The sequence below is a fragment of the Branchiostoma belcheri genome, unplaced genomic scaffold (assembly GCF_001625305.1).
Source record: "Branchiostoma belcheri isolate BF01 breed outbred unplaced genomic scaffold, Haploidv18h27 scaffold9, whole genome shotgun sequence".
Classification (NCBI taxonomy): Eukaryota; Metazoa; Chordata; class Leptocardii; order Amphioxiformes; family Branchiostomatidae; genus Branchiostoma; species Branchiostoma belcheri.
In genome coordinates this window covers 3,102,734-3,120,535 of record NW_017804575.1, presented here as the reverse complement: position 1 = coordinate 3,120,535, position 17,802 = coordinate 3,102,734, and the positions used below count along the sequence as shown (strand labels likewise).

Below are 17,802 nucleotides of genomic sequence, written 5' to 3'. Positions count from 1 at the left end.
CTTGGCTGCCGAAGGAAATCGGCTAACGGCCCGATACTAGTTTGGCATCCAGGGTACGAGCCGAATTGATTCGCTTTGGAATCCGGATCGATCCAAAAAGTTTTGTAACTTTGAATATGCATCACCTGTTTCACAGGAACTGCATCGTCCATTCCTGGTGGGGGTGCACTCTCGTCTCCTCAGTTCGTGGGCAGCACATTGGACGCACGATTCGCACCTCCGCCAGGGACTCTCCGTTCCGGAGAAGGTCTTCCCCGGCTCGCAGGCCTCACACACCGTGTCCTGGTACTCTGTACACGGTCTCAGGACCCCGTACCCGGGAGAACAAGGGGAGCACGGCACGCAGACAGGGTTCCCGTCCCGGTCATGCGTTTTGTACTTTCGACTGTGACCCCTACACTCGATGTCTGGTGTAGCAGGTGTAGTAGCTGACACGATGTCGACCAGCAATATCAGGATCACAAGCTGAAATATTGAAGGGTGGATGAACAGTTACGTTGAAGTATTTCATGTCCACTTTTCTGAATTTATCTGTACACTTGCTCATTCATCATCCAGTGCGTGGGTCATTTTTTCTTTCATTTTCACAATGTCCCCTCTTCCTGGTCCCACCCCGCCTACTCTTGTTATACCTTTCTATATATAACGTTATGCCCGTTTTTTCTGTTCTTTTTTACCTTCGCCAAGAAGGTGATGTTTTCAGTAGAGTTTGTCCGTCTGTCTGTTTGTCTGTCTGTCTGTCTGTTTGTCTGTGAACAGCATAACTCAAGAAGCTTAGTATGTATTGTCATGAAACTTGGTAGATGGGAAGCTAAAAATGATTAGACTTTGGGCCCCCTGGCGGCTTTCTTAGGTACTGCAGCAGAACTTCCGGTTTTGATATCTCGTGATCTGGACATGCTAGGGTCAGGAATTTTGGATGGGAGATAGCTCTCGGGCTAGAGGAGAAGTTACATGGGCTTGGGCCCCCTAGCGGCTTGTTTTGGAACTACAGGAGTGTTTGTTAAAAAAATATCTGAAGGAGGATAACTCAAGAGCTGGTTGACCGGTTGCCTTGATTTTTGTTATGTAGGTAGCTGAAGTGATGCTTGTTTCTGTTTTTTTTTCTGTTGGTGGCGGTAGCGACAAAAAATGGGGCATGTATATAGAAAGGTAACAATCTTCCCCACCAACCTCTGCTTGGAGAGTAGCCTCGCCCACAAGCAAAATGCATGTAGAACGCTCTCCTCGTTAGGTCACAACGTCTTACCAATCCATGCATTCGCTACGAATGTCCGACTCAAAGTCTTATTGTCCGAATCTGTATCGAATATTAAACGGCTGAAATATTCAAGGCTTAAGGTAGCAGCACACAGTGACGCAGGTATAGAAAGTAGTACAGCGAATATTCTTGAAGGCTGGGTAGAAAGCCTGACAAGAGCGTCAGCCAGATGTAAGTTGTGCTGTGTGGTGTAGGAATGTATCGAGTTTGAGACTGTGTGATTTGAACTGTGAAGGTTTTGCAGTTCGTGTATAAATGCGCCGTATTGCATGCGCAACTGGCTTTCCTGGTGAGTCGGCTGCAGTTCAGGGCACGTCCGTAGAGGAGGATTTCAAAGTGTACGTTAAGGCCCGGTCACACTGGCGGAACTTTGCTGGAGCGTTGCTTGAACGGTGAATAAAATTCATCACCGCTCGAAACCGCTCACCACCGCTAAACAGAAGTTGGCCCCCGTTAAAGCAACGCCGTGTACGCCCGGCCACCGCTGACGTTTCTGGAGGGGCCCTCCTACCGCTCCGAAAGTTTTGAGCTGCACAAAATATTGCGAGCGGTGAGGAGGGGGAAATTTTCCGCTCCGGCAAAGTTCACCCCCGCTCCACCAACGCCCAGTCAAAGTTTGGCATCGCTAGACACAAGTTCGTGGACGCTTGGGTCCGCTAGGCCAACGCAGAAATCTTGAACGCTTGACCACCGCTGCTTCGCCAGCGTTGCCCGGGCGGCGATTAAACGTTGCACAAACGTTGCACAAACTTCGCTGGAGCGGTTGCAAGCGTTTTACGAGCGGACACGGGGTTGCTGGAACGGTGTCAGGCGTTGAAGCAGCGATCCATGTCGGCAATGAACTTTGGTTTGGCGTTGGTATAGAGGTGTCGGAGCGGGACCAGAATTTGGCTATAAATACGGTGAGAAATGGACCAGGTGCTCATTTGGAATCGAGCTGCCGTTGAGTTCAGGCCTCATCTATATCGAATTTGCTCGAAGTTACAGTAAAACTGTATCACCACGGATGCTGAGAGACTTGCAATGATTGGTGCACTAGTGTGCAATTATTTTGGGGCCACACGTAAAATGTTCAAAGAAGGGTCACACGGACAATCACTTTATTGGGGTCACAGGGGAACTTTGCAATCTGCAAAGTTTTATTTTCATTATTAATTAAATAACGTAGTCAAGAATAGATTAACAAAATGATGTTTATTAAAGCTATAAGTCCCCCCACACACAGAACAGAACTTGTACTACTACAAAACGATCCGTTCATCTCCGTAGTCACAAGCGGTATGCCGCTAAACCGCATGCGCAGAACGCCGCTATACCAACGCTTGCGTCACCGCTATACCAACGTTCGCTACCGCTAAACCAACGCTAAAGCAACGTCGGCTTCAGCGGTACACCGCTAAGTCAACGCCCGTGTTTTTATTTTTTTCCCCACATTTTGGGCGCGGTGACGAGCGTTGTCGAAATTCGGACCCCGTCCCTACCGTTAAAGGAACGCTCCAGCAAAGTTCGGCCAGTGTGACCGGGCCTTTACGAGTAGATACGCCGACAGGATTTTTTGGTTTCTAGATATTTTGTAGTTTGTACCTTCTTCTCAAACATATTCGATTTTCGTATTTGTGAAGTGCACCCTACTATAATTTTTACCGCGTCGATGTGAGTCATCTTGGGGTCCTTAACTATAGAAATCCCCATAGGGCGAAAACTGTGTTCTGCTACCTTAAACAGCAACATGCCAAGTGAGTGTGTCCGAACCGCCCCCTTTGAGAGGGGTCAAAGGTCGAAACCGGAACAAAACACTCGAAGTGCCTTTCTTGTGTTACTGTTGCGTTGGTAGTAAATACGGGTATATACGGTATGTGCTTCCGTGTGCGTATACACAGTCGTCACGCTCTACTTCCGATCGTTAATACCTGTACGCGATATAAAGAATGGTTCAAGCAAATAAATAAACAAACATAGTCTTTGTCTTGGCCTGCGGCTGGTCGTGGCCCGACAAGGAAGTGTTTTCGCTCACTGAAATCAAAACAAGCCAACTACCTAAAACTCTTCCTTGTGTTCCCCTTTCTAATACTGTGGTCCATATAAGTAATGGTATACATGCAAGTTCAATGCGAGTTACGTTGACTGAATAGAGGATATCGATGTTCTGCTTTCACTTTCGCCTACGGTCGTTATGCCCTTTGTTGGCGGGAACAATATACAGGTGGGCGGGCGGGGGATATTTTTAACCAACGGACTCAAACATTTCCCCTCCATAGTGGCGTTACATGATCTGCCTTCCTTCAACCGGAATGCTTCCTCATTCCAGTTGAGACCAGTTGAGGCGCACACATCATAATTATGTCGACTGAGTGGAACTAATGCTAGTGGTACGAGTACAATCACGAACACAGTGTTATATGTAGTTTCACTAACGTAACATATGCCCCTGTTGCCAGTCGTTTTTATGCCCCGAAACTCAGCCTAACTGAAGACTTAGCTATCTGAAAAAACACATAGTCTGGTTCTTAATTGCTAGAAAGTAGTACTTTGGTGGAAAACAAAAGTGCTAGTTTCACTCAGTATGACTGATATTTCAAGCAACGACGGTAGTATCAAAAGCGACAAATCCGCCATATTGTTAAAGTATAACCATAGTACCAGTTCCTTTGGCCTCACCGAAACTTACCATGGTGGTGCGTGGGTCGTGTTCAAACGTCTTGACAGTGGCCAGTCGTTTCCTTGTACTCATGATCACATAGGATTGAGGAGACACACGCAAACGGCGGTCCATACGGAACTGTGCCGCCCAAAACTGTGCGCCTGTTATAAATACACTCTGCTTTGGGGAAAACCCATTGTCTATCGCCGTAAGCAACCAATTGCAAAGCAACGTTGTTCTCGGCTATTATTGCCTGGAGGTGAAGGGTCGATTCTGATCTACTAGTACTATTTTGACGCAAGTGGCGTCGTGTGGCGAAGTGGTTGTCAGCGTGCGGCGTTCAAACAAGGGGACCCGGGTTCGATCCCGGGTTCGAGCACAGGGGCATGTCCGCACCCCGACGTTGTGCCCTTGGGAAAGGCACTTTGTATCCGGCCCCGCAATTAGAGGGACAAGTCTCTTCAGCTGGCGGACGAGATCAGGGCCAGGCGGGCTGTTTTGATCAAGGCGGACCTTGAGCGTAACCAAGTCATCCGGCAGCTCGCTGCAAGCATCCCAACCGGAACCAGCACGTCTCCCTCGATATGGTACCGCTGGAGAAGATGGATTCCCAAAGTGTGTGGGTCTCAGATTCACAACCTGTTATTCACCTTAAACAAATCCACGCGAAGGCCACCGTGTCAAACTTCCTCACTCAGGTGTAGGAACTGACACGGTCATCGTACTCGGAAAATCTGTATCTGTATATCTGTACATGATATGTATTTCGTGGACCAAAAAGTGGACCTTAACATAAAAGTGGACCAAAAAGTGGACCTTTGAGCCTTGTGGGGGGTTCTTCCGAACACCCGCCCCCCCCCCCTGGCTATGGGCATGTTTCTACATATGAATCTGTATCTGATTATGAGTGATTGCCATACGATTTTGACGCAAGGGAGAGAGAGATGAAGGACGATGGAAGGGAGGTAGGGAAAGGGACGAAGAGATTATTTGGTGAAGGACATCAGAATATCAACATACCGGCACAGGCTTATTGGTATTCGGTAGTTTGGTGGTTCTAGGGGTACGTTCTAGTACAGAAACCACATCCCAAAGCAACGGTAAACAACGGGAAAGATGGGAGGACGACATCAGGGAATGGACCAGCATAACCATTTAAGAGGAACAGGAAACCGAAAGAAGTGGAGAGAACTGATCGTCAGATTATCTGTGATAAGAGTTAACGGATAAGAGTTTGATGGTACTAATAGCGTGTTCTCGATTCATGTACACGTATATGCTAGTACTTGTCACTATGTAAAGGAAAACTTTAGATTGAAATTGTTGATATGAGTATTTTCTTTTTCAGTCATGAAATCCCCCTCATTCACCCTTTTGCCATTGTGTACTTAATGTACAGTGTGCAAATTCACTATGTTCGTAAGTGAAACTACAGCACTATGGTGCAGCTTTCTTGCATGTCAGAAATGTGCTTTCAGTTCCCAGGGGTACTAAGTGTTAGTGTTGATTAAATGCCAAATGTGTTACGACATACTATGTCATGCCCTACCGAAAAAAAAAGATCGCCCATTTCATTTGCAAATGACTTCAAAGTGTAGTAGTGTGTAAATAGTCGTGCTTTATATAAAAACTAAACACACGCAGTGTATGTCAATTGAGATATTCACCTCGTATATTCTGCCAATATTTAATACGGACAAAATGTTACCACCATACAACAGGGAACCAGGAAATACGGTATATAGTACACGTACGATACCGAAAGTGGAAGCAAACATATTACAGCTTAAGCTTGTGACATTTTGCAGTCTGATTTAGACTGACAGTCACCCATATTTTCCCGATTACGTATACACACTCATGTATTCATGTGCATTCGAAACAGATCTTACTCAATAATTGAGTTTCGCTGCCATGATTATACAGCACAAATGGTACGTCCCTGTTACACTGTGTCCACAAAATCACGTTTTATTCTAACACGTATTCTTAACAAAATATACAAGAAAATAAGATATATTACTGGAAATTGTGCTTCGGATTATTGCTCTTAAAGAGGTATTATGTAACATTTGTGCACTAAAATTTAAATATTTTAATTGAAGAAATCTACGTGATTGTAATTTACTTCCACCTTTCAACATATTTGTGCAAGAATCTCACATTTCAGACATTTATGGTTGGCGCTAAAACAGCCCACACGAGGTGCACTTAGTTCGTGGTACCACCACAAAATACCAGAATGTAAACAAACATGGCTGACAGCTGTGTTTCCAGCTTTGAAACACACTCGTATGACGTCATATTTTAGCACCTCCACTTCCTGAATGGCATTTATTTGCACTGAAGTAGGATTGATTCAACTTACTTTGTAAAGAAATGGTAAAAAAATTCCTTTTTGTATCGTCCTAAGGTTACATAATGCAACTTTAAGCGTACACACATTTGATGTGCATTGCACTTCAAATGACGGGTTAAACGACAGCAAGAATGATAACTAAATGAAGGGTGTACATTAATACTTGAGAGTAAACAGATGTAGCAGTACATGACCCCTTGCATACGTTAAGCAGTTTTAGAACATAGCGCTGCGCTTCATCCATATCAAAAGTAAAAGGGTCAACGTACCTGTCGTATTTTTAACTCACATGAAATACATTGTGGTAATATTAAGTACCCCTTGGTTTTATTTACAAGTAACGTTCGATAGATAACCACTCAACCAAACGAACGTGCAAATAAACAATAAACCAATATATCTATCATCTTTACTTAGATTCAAAACAGAACTCGTTTTGATTCTGTATGTATGTAAACTCGTCATAATGCCCACCCGTATGTTAGCAAGTTGATCGTTTTTGAAAGAGACTTCCTCTGCATTTTTCTTCGTCCACTTTTCCTTGATCGACGACTGGTTCCATTCCAGAATGGCCAACAGCCGCAATGCTGTACACTGCTCTTTTCCTGGACGTCGTTCGTTGGTTATTTGATCTGGAAAAGAGGAACACTATGCTATCAACAAACTAGAAATGTAACATTTGCAAAGCAAATGCATTATGTTTATTTTTGCTCACACACATTCATATATATGGTGACCATGAAGCCCCTCTTGAACTCAGTTCTGCATGGCACTTGCAAATTGCAACATGATGTAACCCCACACCAGTTACCATGGTGACAGACGTTTGGCCCTGGTCATTGACCTTATTTGTTTGGAGAAGAAAAAGAGGAAGCAGAAGAGAAAGAAATAGTGCTATGTTCTTATCATTTAGTTTCACATTTATCAAACACATCCAAAACTAGAGAAGTAATATTTGCAGAGCAAATGCATAATGTTTACCTTCGGACATGGTCTGCTCTGTTAATTCTTACTCAAATACATTCACTTACATGTACTACTAGTATATGGTGACAGGAGCAGAGCAGACCATGAAATTGCAACATTATGAAACCCAACACCAGTCACCATGGTGACAGACGTCAACAAATCATGTCATTGGTCAGGTCAGAGGTCAATGTTTGGAGAAGAAGAAGAAGAGGAGGAGGAGGAAGAAACTGAGCAAAAACAATATGTTTTCCTTCGGTAAACATAATAATACCTCCTTATCCGGAGGTAAAAAAAACACATACGGTGACATGTTGACTCTTCGGTGACGGCATGGTGGTCAGGTTGGTCAGGTTGTTTTTACCGATCAGCTTGGCGTTGAGTGCTGAGTGGCTGGAGTCGGTCCGCAGGGAGGACACTTTGGCACGACTCCGGTACCGCCGGAACGACTCTTTCACCTGAGGGCATGGAGGAGGTGAATCGTCAATACTAAAACATACTGTCCTGGTACATGTGTATTATGAGAAATAAAGAGCCCGTATGACTAGAAATGTAACGTTTGTAAAGCAAATGCATAATGTTTACCTTTGCATGTGGTCTGCTCTGTTAATTCTTACTCAAACACATTCATATATATGGTGGCAGGAGTCTAAATCCCTCCTGCTATAAAATTGCAACATGATGTACCATGGTGACAGACGTCTGGTTCAGGTCATTAACCTTATTTGTTTATTAGAGAAGAAGAAGAGGAAGAAGAAACAGAGGAAAAACAATATGTTTTCCTTCTGCGAAGGTAAACATAATAATAGCATCAACCCCTCAACAAAGACGGGGGTCGCCACGGACTTTCTACAACCTATGATCCACTGCTCACTGAGTCACGTGTGTTATCTGCATACGTGACGTCATAGAAGCGATGGAATGCCCATTCTTGACTGTAAGACTTGAGTTGTACAGTTAAAATTTTTTGGGCAGGGCCATGTGCTTGAAAGTACAGTTACTTGAAAGTTACTTGCTTCATCGTGAATGATAATAGTGCCATGTGTATGACAGGGAATCATTCTTGATTGTGTTGTAATATATATGGATTGTTCTGCTGTGTGTGAATGTGGTGCTACTTACGTCTTCGTTTTGTATTCCATGGAAGATGAAGATGAACAGTCCCTTAAGGTGAAAGAAAAAAAAGATTCATTTTCAGCTTAGGACATTTCTCCTTATGTTTTAGAATGACACACACATCTTAGGAGATAGAACGAGAGTTAGGCCACGTCGAACGTGTCTTCGAAACCGTGCCCAAGTACAAGTCGGCTAAGCTAGAACTCGGAAGCCAAAGTCGGAAGCTGGTGTCGTGCCAATTTCAGCGGTCAACTACCTGCTTCCTCTGTGCCCCCATGCTTTTATATTCCATTAGATTCTCCGTATTTTCTTCTGTTGACTTCTTACTTCCACACACACACACCTCCCACGCTATCTTACTAAAGGTTTCTGGACGTTTCGCGGCCAGACGGGTTCGCGGTTAGACGATTCGCGGTCACTTCCGGGTCATTTATTATTCGCTGTCAACATGTTTTTTCGCGTTTCTAGACAGCAAAAATCAAGACTGGCAATTTTAATATTTATTTGATAATGTGATGAAAATATTTTGTACACTTTTTCAGCCCATTTTAGGTAATATTCCGGCCGGTCCGGCTAAGGTCACAAACAAGACGTATGTTACGTAACTGTTATGTTACAAAACAGTTTCAAAATGTTATAAGATGCGGAAATCAAGGAGGTTAAAGTTTATCGTGGAGACTATAACCTCTTTGTGTAAATATACAGTCCTTAAAAGTTATCTTATGCAACAGACAGTGATTGTAGCAGCCTTTATGGCGTGTATACGGTGGCCGCGAATCGTCCAGGAATTGACCGCGAATCGTCTAACCGCGAACCCGTCTGGCGGCGAAACGTCCAGCTACCCTTACTAAATAGGCGCCTGAAAACCACCCCCTGCCTACCTGGGCGGAGTTTACGGCGGCAAAGATGTACTGGAACGGCACCGTGGTCTGGTCCACCGCGATCACACCCACCAACCACGTCACTCCTAACAGCGGCATCAGCACGGCACAGGCACGGATCCCGGCCCTGAAGGAACAACGGTTTCATGTTCACGTTCATTCTAAACTTGTATAAGATAAGACTACTGCAGACAAGTCTGTGTGACAAAGTCAAGCATCACTTCCACTACTTACATACACTGTACCAAAAATCACGACAATCCGTCAACGGGTTCTTGAGTTATTCTCCTTCGAAGATTTTTCAACAAACGCTCCTGCAGTCCTAGGACAACCATCTAGGGGACCCAAACTGATGTTAAATCTTCCCTAGTCCAAGAGCTATTTACCATGCAAAATTCGACCCTAGCATCTCCAGATCATGAGATATCAAAACAGGAAAATCTGCTACAGTACCAACGAAAGTTGCCAGAGGGCCCAAAATCTAGGTTTTTATTGGTCTTATCAAGACCTACGTACCTGCCGAGTTTCATGACAATCCATCAGTAGCTTCTTGAGTTATGCTGTTCACAGACAGACACAGACTTGAGTTATTCTGTACACAGACAGACAAACGGACAAACGCTACTGAACACATAACCTTCTTGGCGAAGGTACCTATGTGCAGGTATCCAGGAGGTAGTGGTAGCTATATAGAAAGGTATGAATTGCAAACAACATACAACAGATGGTAATGTTACAAAGTCTTACTTGGTCTTCTGGATGTCCGACTTCTTGCAGTTCGCCTTGATGGACATGAAGGTCTTGATGACAAAGAACAAGATGAAGAAGTTGACCTATTCAAGAACAAATCAAGAAGCAGGGCTGTCAAGTAATGATTCAGAAATGTATAAATTAATTAAGACATAGATGAATACACAGTATTCAACCTGATGCAATATACTCACCACCACGATAAACAGCACTGGTCCTATGAAGGCATAAACCATCCCATCGTCTGTCGACAACCAGCAACTGGAGAACAGTAGCAGAGGGCACGTTTCAAGGTAAAACTTTATTCCAACACAAAAGGTAGATGTTCTCACCAAGAGCTTTCGACCAGTCACTCTGGTCTTCTTCAGTAGACTGACCCAGTGAAGCTTGTCACGTGGCTTCTCTGAAGTGTGACGTCAACACTGGGGTCAAGTTTATGTGAATTTTACAGAGCATACGTTCTAAAATGACTGGGACAAGTTACAGTATTATCAACAAGTCTTTCCGTTATCTAAATCAATCATTTTTCCACCACAAACATCCAGCTCTTGTTCGCTCTGAGACGCTGTTTGTTTGAATACTCACTACTTCTCGATCTCGTACCCGTCCGGTTTGACCCCTGACGTCACGATCACAATGGCGCCGGGGTTGATCCAGCCGAACAGGAAAAACTCCACTCGGCGGTCACGTGTGGCGGAGAACACGCTCTTCACCTGGGGCATGGTGACAGAATTTCAGCCATACACCAGTTTCCCATCCCCAGAATGCATTGCGAGAACAGGGGTCTAAAGCTCATTTGCATAGGACAGAAAGGCATCGGAATGATCCTGGTGACGTTAAACAGCTTGATTTTCACTGTGTTTTGAGGTGTTGGGGCATTTTATGGTCAAGGTAAATTAAATTACTATGGGTCGAATCTGACAACAAGTGAAGTTTTTGTGTTCGTTTCAACACGGAACATGTGGTTTGTAACGTTACAGCATCAGTATAGCGTCACCACTATAACGTTACAAACAATTCATTCTAAAAAATTCATTCTCTATTTGTTGTCAGATTCGACCCATAGTAATTTGATTAACCTTGAGCATAAAATGCCCCAACACCTCAAAACACACTTGAAAACATGCTGTTTAACGTCAACAGGATCATTCCAATGCTTTCCTGAATCCTGTCCTATGCAAATTAAGTTTAGACCCCTGTTTTCGCAATGCATTCTGGGGATGGGAAACTGGTGAATACCTTCCTAGCACTGTGTGAAATCTAAACTTTAAGCATGTTTTAAAGCAGGCGTAAAGTTAACGTTTGGTCGGAAAGTGGAACATGCTTTAAGATAGGATTTTCTTGCAGTGCCTTCTCTTACGACTGTTTTTCTCGACGTTAAAAGTACCGTTAAAAGTATTTGAGCCAAATGCTCCTCTATCTTATAGCACGGCTTTGTATACTTTGCTATTGTCAACACCGATAATTGTGACTAGTCAGCGATGACAAAGAAGCACATATGGCAATTGGATCGTAGGTTGTCTTACTTATTCATATATCTTCACAACGTATTCCATGGTTTACAAAAGAGAAGTCAAACCCTTCTGACATAGTTCTATACATAGCTATAGTTTTAGACAATTACCTCGTGTTATTATGTAGACTTTGAAGTTATTTTGTACCTTGTCTCAATGTTCTTTTATCTTTGTTATTTGCAATTAGCCTTCAGGCATGAATTTGCAATACGCTTATCATTATTAAAATGCGCCAGAACACATGGATTTTTGTCAATAGTATTTCTCCATCTCTTTCAGAAGGCTGAAACAAAATGGCCGGCGGTCGATGTCCTTGGTGCTGAAAACAACATCTGTTGGTTACATGTTTTAAGTTAAAACTTTTGATCCAACACAAAGAAATCTCTCACCTAGAGCTTTCGACCAGTCACTCTGGTCTTCCTCAGTAGACTGACCCAGTGAAGCTTGTCACGTGCCTTCATTGAACCGCGACGGGGGCCGACATCGTCTACCAGATACCTTTGACCCAGTGTTGACGTCACACTTCAAAGAAGCCACGTGACAAGCCTCACTGGGTCAGTCTACTGAGGAAGACCAGAATGACTGGTCGAAAGCTCTAGGTGAGAGAATTTCTTTGTGTTGGATCAAAAGTTTTAACTTTAAACATGTAACTACCAACACAGATGAACTTTCATGATAGTATCTGTTGGTTACGTTTGAAGGAAAATTACCTTGAAGAAGAGCTGGATCCCGTGGGCCATCATCCAGAAGAAAGAGGCCAGGAAGAAGTAGTGGATCAGGATGGCAACGGCTCGGCATGTCGTCTAAACAAACAAACAAACAAACAAACAAACAAAACAAAACAAACAAATGTTTATTAGTCCCGAACATACGAAATTATGGTAACGAAAGTATGGTAACGACGCCAGGAAGAAGTAGTGGATCAGGATGGCAACTGCTCGGCATGTTGTCTAAATACACAAACAAGCAAACAAACAAACAAACAAACAAATATTACAAGTTCCTTTCTTTCAGCGACATACGAAATTATGGTAACAAAAGCCTATACCTGGTCATGATCGGCTTGGGCTTTTTGAAAAGAATAATGTAGCACATCCGACTAAAAATCGTCGGATGTGTGCTGCATACGAAGTTGATATCTGAACGATTATTATTACGTCTATGTTACCTTATTTCATTTGATTGTTGATGAGTTAGTTACGATTTCGTCTTGTTCACGATAAGTTTATCTATTTTATAGTTGACCTTTGTTAGTTCATCTTTAATCTTTTGTTATAATTATAATGTCATGTAGTTTTGTTGGGGTTACCCCCCCCCAGGAATCTTTGAAAAACGCAAATAGGCGACATGCATTTCCTGGTTAAATAAACAAACAAACAAACAAACAAACAAACAAACAAACAATAAGCATCATGGTGTCTACCACCCCGCTTTCACAAGCTTTCTAGATACAGGCCCTTGGAATATCAGCATGGTTAACACTTCTGCACGACCGATTTGGCTATCATCAATGTGCTCGTAACCTCGTAGCATAGTCTTTACGTAATTTGGCCAAATCAAGGAACTCTTTGTCCATAATGCCAGATTAACTGAGTACGTAGACCGTACACACCTGGTTGTTCGTTGCGTTGATACCCGCTAGGAAGGTGACCTGTGCCGCCATGAGGGCCAGGACCAGATTCATCAGGAGGAACGACCGCTCTGTCTTCCAGCAACTGAAGAAATTCGAACAGAAAACTGTAAAAACTTCTGTGCAAGAGGAGTGAAGGAGGCGGTCTACATTAGAACTCTCTGACCTACCCTGACAAAGACAGGGGGCGACACAAGTTATCTGGCTTGTATGACCCGCTACTACGGTCACGTGTCTCTGACGTCACGTTCCAAGAGTAGACGGGTCCATTCCGTGAACAAGATTGAAAGAGTCAGCCGAAAATTTGGCGTAAGCCCCCATTCATTCCAGTGTTGGAAGAAAAGTTTAGTCTTTATTTCATAATTCTTCGCAATGTTTTATGATTTTCGTGTTTAAAATTGGTTTTAAAGTATTTGATCGGAAGCGGTATAGTATTAGGTTAGAGAGTTTCAGCACAATGCCTAGGGTCAAGTCGACATAACAGCTTACCCGAAGAAAAGCAGCAGGAAGATTGTCGTCGCCAGTGACAACAGTGAGACGGAAGATCCCACCAGGGTGATGTACCACAGCGCCCCCTGCTGGTCGTCTGTTAACTGCACAGCAACAACAATTTTCATTCTTGTGATCCATTGATATACATTCGTAATTATACGTGTATGGGATACTTTTGAAACCAACAAGGTCACACTGACTTAATGTTATGGATGGCATCTTCTGGAGACCCCAAACTAGTGCGCGCGGGCGAATGAAAAAAAATTCAGCTAGAAAAAAATGCTGCTAAACCACAGGGATACAAAGCAGGTATTGTGAATTTGCGGCAGTACATAGCGACTTTTACGACAAGCCGGCACTTGCTGGCTTTTTGCGGTATTTATGAATCAGCACTGTACTGAGTTCATGACTTCGGTGGAGCATCGGCAGCCTGGGTGCCGTCCTCTGTAGTTATCATGGACAACGGAGGATGGCACCCAGGCCAGAGCCTCAGGGGAGGTTTGCTTGTTTGTTTGTTTGCTTGTTTGTTTGTTCGTGAACAGGCGAAAGTCAATGTGCGTGCGGATGCCATACATAAAATCAAATCAGTGTGGCCTAACTAGGAAATCCGAAATTGGTTTGAATGAAAAGACGTACTTCTAGGTCCACAGGTTGCATGAGAATGGCGAAGTTGGTCAGGTGGTTACAACTACAGATGGTGCAGGTGTCGGTGGACTCTTCCACTTCACATCCCTCGGCACTCCACTGATTCCTTGAAAATAAATGCCAGGTCAGGACCTACATGTTCGTTGAACCATGTATATTCTCGAATATAGCAATAGCAAGGGCAGTAGAATACAGTTGGCCGTCCAGCACTGCGCTTCAAGGACATTTGCAAGAGGGACATGAAGTCATGTGGCATCTCAACAGACACATGGGAAGCGCAGGCTGAGGACAGAGCTGCCTGGCGCAGAGTTGTGCAGAACGGTATTGCAGATGCAGATAAGAGGAGGGGAGAAGCTGCAGCAGAGAAACGAAGACTGCGAAAGGCTACAGCACAAACTGCACCCCTAACTACACAATACACATGCAGTGTATACAGCAGAGTTTGCAAAACCAAGGCCGGACTTTCAAGCCACACAGGAAGTCAGAGTCGTGAAGATAGTCTACAAGACTGAACTGCCAAGGGAGGAAAGTTAGAATACAGTTCTATACTCAACAGAGCGACGTTTTCTTGAATAGATACATAAAGTGTTTACAGGATCATCAGGGTGACATCAGGATGAGAAATCATAGAGAATATCGGAGTGCCTTACTCTTCAGTTACGTCCCCATCATCATTGACAAACACACATCGCCGACTGTACATGTCCGCAGGTATCTGTAGTAACAGAGATACAAAGATGTCTTTAAAGATGTGGTTATATTATAGCCAAAAGAAAGGTCTTGGTGTAAGACTGTCAGTACTCACTAAACTACACTACATAGCTAGCGTTTCTTGGCTCTTGCTATGAAGTACTTAATCTTATATCATTGCATTTGCTCACATGGTTAGTACCTACCCTAATGTCTGTCGTAAGACTAAAAAGAAAAATCATGTGTACGAGGGCAACACTATTGACCAATCAGAACACTGAAAGCTCTTCGTTTTCATCTCAACTATAGATAAAATCGGGGATACTATTGGTGGAGATGTTCCCTTACCTCCTCGTGTAGAAACTTAATCTTGATTGCTTCAGTGAAGCGCTTTTTGATTGGCGGATACACCGATGAGGATATCACCACACTCCCTACCGTCCCATTGCTGAAAACACTGGAAAATTGATGTAATCAATTTCTTAATTGCAATTTTCTTGACTGAAAACATAGATGAGGTAGATAGGCACATTATACAGTACTAGTACGACACTGTATATAAGAGCCAATTGATACCATAACTAGAAAGGTTATGAAAACATGCATAATGTTTACCTTCGCATATGGTCTGCTCTGTTAATTCTTACTCAAATACATTCATATGTATGGTCAGACAGGAGTCTAAACCCATCCTGCTATAAAATTGCAACATGATGTAACCCAACGCCAGTTACCATGGTGACAGACGTCTTGTTCAGGTCGTTGACCTTATTAGTTTGGAGAAGAAGAATAGGAAACAGAGCAAAAACAATATGTTTACCTTCGGTAAACATAAAAAAAGGACCTAATACGTGGGTTATAACTCAGCAGTCCGTATCACAGATATGTAATTCGCCGTAATTAGTTTAACTCACTCAACAAATGACAAAACATCAGGTCATACCTTGTCTGGTTTTCACCTTCCAAGAGAAAGGGAACATCTCGAAACAAGATGTTGACGACTTCCGCACTTTGGTCGTTACCTGCGTTTGCATTTTTTAAAACATGTAAGAAAGGAACGAATTTCGTCTAGGCAAATGCAAATTCAATATTCACACAATTGATGCCATCAACGTGTTATCTAGTCATTTGAACGTGTTATCTAGTCATTTGAACGTGTTATCTAGTCATTTGAACATCATTTGAAGCCTCATAGTTTCTATGTTTTCTTTTCTATTCCAACATTTATAATTTGTCACAATACACGGTGACGGCACACTCAAGTTTTTCCAACTTATTTTTTATGCCGCCATCAACGTAAACAAACGCACGGACAGCAGACATACTCATTTTCACCTGAGTTACGTGTAAAGTGCCTTTCCCAAGGGCACAAGATGGGTGGCATGGCAGGATTCGAACCCGGGACCTCTTGGTTCCGAGGCGAACACTCTGCCGTTATGCCAGTGTGACCCCACTAATTTCTATTTTGAATAAGTAGCGACTAAGGCTTACCTTTCTTCTTAGAGGAATGCCTACGAATGGCTATAAGCAGTTAGAAAGAACACATGTGGGTGAGCAGGATAGGTAAGGCATTAAAAAGAATATTTTAGCATGTAAGGCATTTAAAAGAATATCAAATTCAGACTACATCTATAGCTAGATGGAAAAGTCTAATAGCTAGATGGAAAAGTCTCATTCTAAAGCGGAGATGAAATCTATAATGAAAGCTCATTTCAGTGTTGGTACATTTCATAGAGAAGTTAGTTCTTTAGTTCAACACAATCAGACTGTTGCTACCACGAATTTTCAGTCGCACATCCGTCGACCTTCTTCAGGGGTGAAGTGACTCGAGTACCAATGATCACGTGCCAACTGGTACTCGAGTATCTATGATCACGTGATTATTGGCACTCGAGTACGAATGAAGTTTATACAGAATTTCATGTTCATGAAGAATTTCAAAAGGTGTTAACGAGTACAAATTTTGTAACAGTGTGACAGGCTGAATAAAAGTTCTAAGCAGGAACTATGTGGCTCCAGATGTCTTACTGAGGGACGACTGCGTGTGCAAGATTTCGGTTAGCTTGAGGAATGAATCCCCTCTTTTTATTTTTTTAATGTTATTTATTCATCTTGAAGACACATGAGTGGTCCCTTCAGTCCCTTGGGGCTGATTTCCAAGGGAGCCCATACAGAAAATAAGGTAATATAAAATAATAGTAACTAGAAAGGCCAATATTTGCTTTGGAGCAAATACAGCGATGGGTTCACCACATTTTACGACATGGCAGGGAAAGAATGAGAAACACAAGGGAAAACAATGATTTACATTGATATAACTATAATATGAAGTAACATACAACTAAAACAACAGTTGGATAGCTATTCCCTACTTTATTGGTTAGGATTTTTAATTGCATAATGCAAACTGTTGATTTTCAAAAAAAAAAAAACGTTCATGCCCCGCATTCCAATGCTGGAGCAGAAAAGCTTGAAATACCTACCAAAACACTTGAATAAAGACATACTGTCAGTATGGAAATGCTCTGTGCAGGTGTTATTAACAATCACATAAACTATGAAGCCATACATTGAATAAGCTATACATATAATATGATTATCATAACCTTTATTTTAAAATTCATGCCAGTGAGCTAATTGCATGTACAGAGTGAAAGAAAGTAAAGTAAAGACAGTAGAATTTCTGTACTAGCTATGATAGTACTTCATATGATTCGTCCTCACCGTCATCATTCAATGTGGTCTATCTCTTGCTACTAGTGACTGGTAATACCTCTGTAGATTCTTCACACTGGCAGAGTACCGTACTCCTTCTCTCTTGTCAGCTCAATTACTTTTGACCTAACATACTAAAGTG

At 42.8% G+C, this 17,802-nt stretch overlaps 2 protein-coding genes across 2 annotated transcripts in view; both read right to left on the bottom strand.

Annotated features, from left to right (window-relative positions):
• Positions 1 to 4,157, bottom strand: part of LOC109487883 (tumor necrosis factor receptor superfamily member 6B-like) — a 7,752-nt gene extending 3,595 nt beyond the window's left edge. Inside the window, exons 1-2 of the mRNA XM_019791990.1 lie at positions 3,930 to 4,157; positions 126 to 465 (exon numbers count right to left, since the gene is read on the bottom strand). Of these exons, the coding sequence (XP_019647549.1) occupies positions 126 to 465; positions 3,930 to 4,034 (445 nt within the window). The 5' untranslated portion in view covers positions 4,035 to 4,157. The remainder of the gene's footprint in view (positions 1 to 125; positions 466 to 3,929) is intronic.
• A 2,151-nt stretch (positions 4,158 to 6,308) lies between these two features.
• Positions 6,309 to 17,802, bottom strand: part of LOC109487621 (adhesion G protein-coupled receptor L2-like) — a 26,653-nt gene continuing 15,159 nt past the window's right edge. The window contains exons 8-21 of the mRNA XM_019791626.1: positions 15,889 to 15,967; positions 15,294 to 15,402; positions 14,906 to 14,970; positions 14,247 to 14,361; positions 13,608 to 13,711; positions 13,101 to 13,203; positions 12,199 to 12,291; positions 10,560 to 10,687; positions 10,169 to 10,235; positions 9,972 to 10,057; positions 9,225 to 9,351; positions 8,350 to 8,391; positions 7,533 to 7,685; positions 6,309 to 6,893 (exon numbers count right to left, since the gene is read on the bottom strand). Coding sequence (XP_019647185.1) covers positions 6,885 to 6,893; positions 7,533 to 7,685; positions 8,350 to 8,391; positions 9,225 to 9,351; positions 9,972 to 10,057; positions 10,169 to 10,235; positions 10,560 to 10,687; positions 12,199 to 12,291; positions 13,101 to 13,203; positions 13,608 to 13,711; positions 14,247 to 14,361; positions 14,906 to 14,970; positions 15,294 to 15,402; positions 15,889 to 15,967 — 1,280 coding nt within the window. The 3' untranslated portion in view covers positions 6,309 to 6,884. The remainder of the gene's footprint in view (positions 6,894 to 7,532; positions 7,686 to 8,349; positions 8,392 to 9,224; positions 9,352 to 9,971; positions 10,058 to 10,168; positions 10,236 to 10,559; positions 10,688 to 12,198; positions 12,292 to 13,100; positions 13,204 to 13,607; positions 13,712 to 14,246; positions 14,362 to 14,905; positions 14,971 to 15,293; positions 15,403 to 15,888; positions 15,968 to 17,802) is intronic.